Source organism: Wasmannia auropunctata, unplaced genomic scaffold (genome assembly GCF_000956235.1).
Source record: "Wasmannia auropunctata unplaced genomic scaffold, wasmannia.A_1.0 LD336053.1, whole genome shotgun sequence".
Classification (NCBI taxonomy): domain Eukaryota; kingdom Metazoa; phylum Arthropoda; class Insecta; order Hymenoptera; family Formicidae; genus Wasmannia; species Wasmannia auropunctata.
This window is the reverse complement of record NW_012026837.1, coordinates 6,131,454-6,131,970: the sequence shown is the minus strand read 5'-3', so window position 1 is coordinate 6,131,970 and position 517 is coordinate 6,131,454. Positions and strand designations below refer to the sequence as shown.

The following is a 517-nucleotide window of genomic DNA, read 5'->3' as shown; positions in this document are numbered from 1 at the left end:
CGCACACACACACACACACACACACACACACACACACACACACGCGCGCGCGCGCGCGCGAAAATATAAAACTATGCGTAATATATTCTTTATTTATGTTTTTGTACTTACTTGGTCTTCTAGCATCGTTTAGAGCAGCGGCTGGAGCGGCGGCTAGATCGTCGGCTGGATCAGCGACTGGAGCAGCGGCTGGAACGGCGGCGGCAGCTACAGCGTCGACGATGGCTGGAGCGGCGGCGGCGCGGGCGGCTGGAGTAGACGAACTTGCTCTCAACTCTATCAAATATTCTTTTTTGATCTGTATTCAGTTTTAAAATCATTTAAGATATATCAATTTCCTGTTTGTTTCCAAGATCCTTAAAATCTTGCATTGCTTTATCAGCTTCAATATTTAGGACACCTATTGGATTATCAGGATCATCTTGAGACACATTTTGTTTTTCTAAATCATCAAAATATTGTTGAAGCAATTGCTTCGCAGTTTCAAATGCTTTTTGCATATTCTTCTAATTTTTCA

At 43.3% G+C, this 517-nt stretch overlaps 1 protein-coding gene across 1 annotated transcript in view; it reads right to left on the bottom strand.

The window, feature by feature from the left end:
• Nucleotides 1-517, bottom strand: part of LOC105451323 — a 10,085-nt gene that overhangs the window by 7,297 nt on the left and 2,271 nt on the right. The window contains exon 3 of the mRNA XM_011691691.1: nucleotides 112-298. Coding sequence (XP_011689993.1) covers nucleotides 112-298 — 187 coding nt within the window. The remainder of the gene's footprint in view (nucleotides 1-111; nucleotides 299-517) is intronic.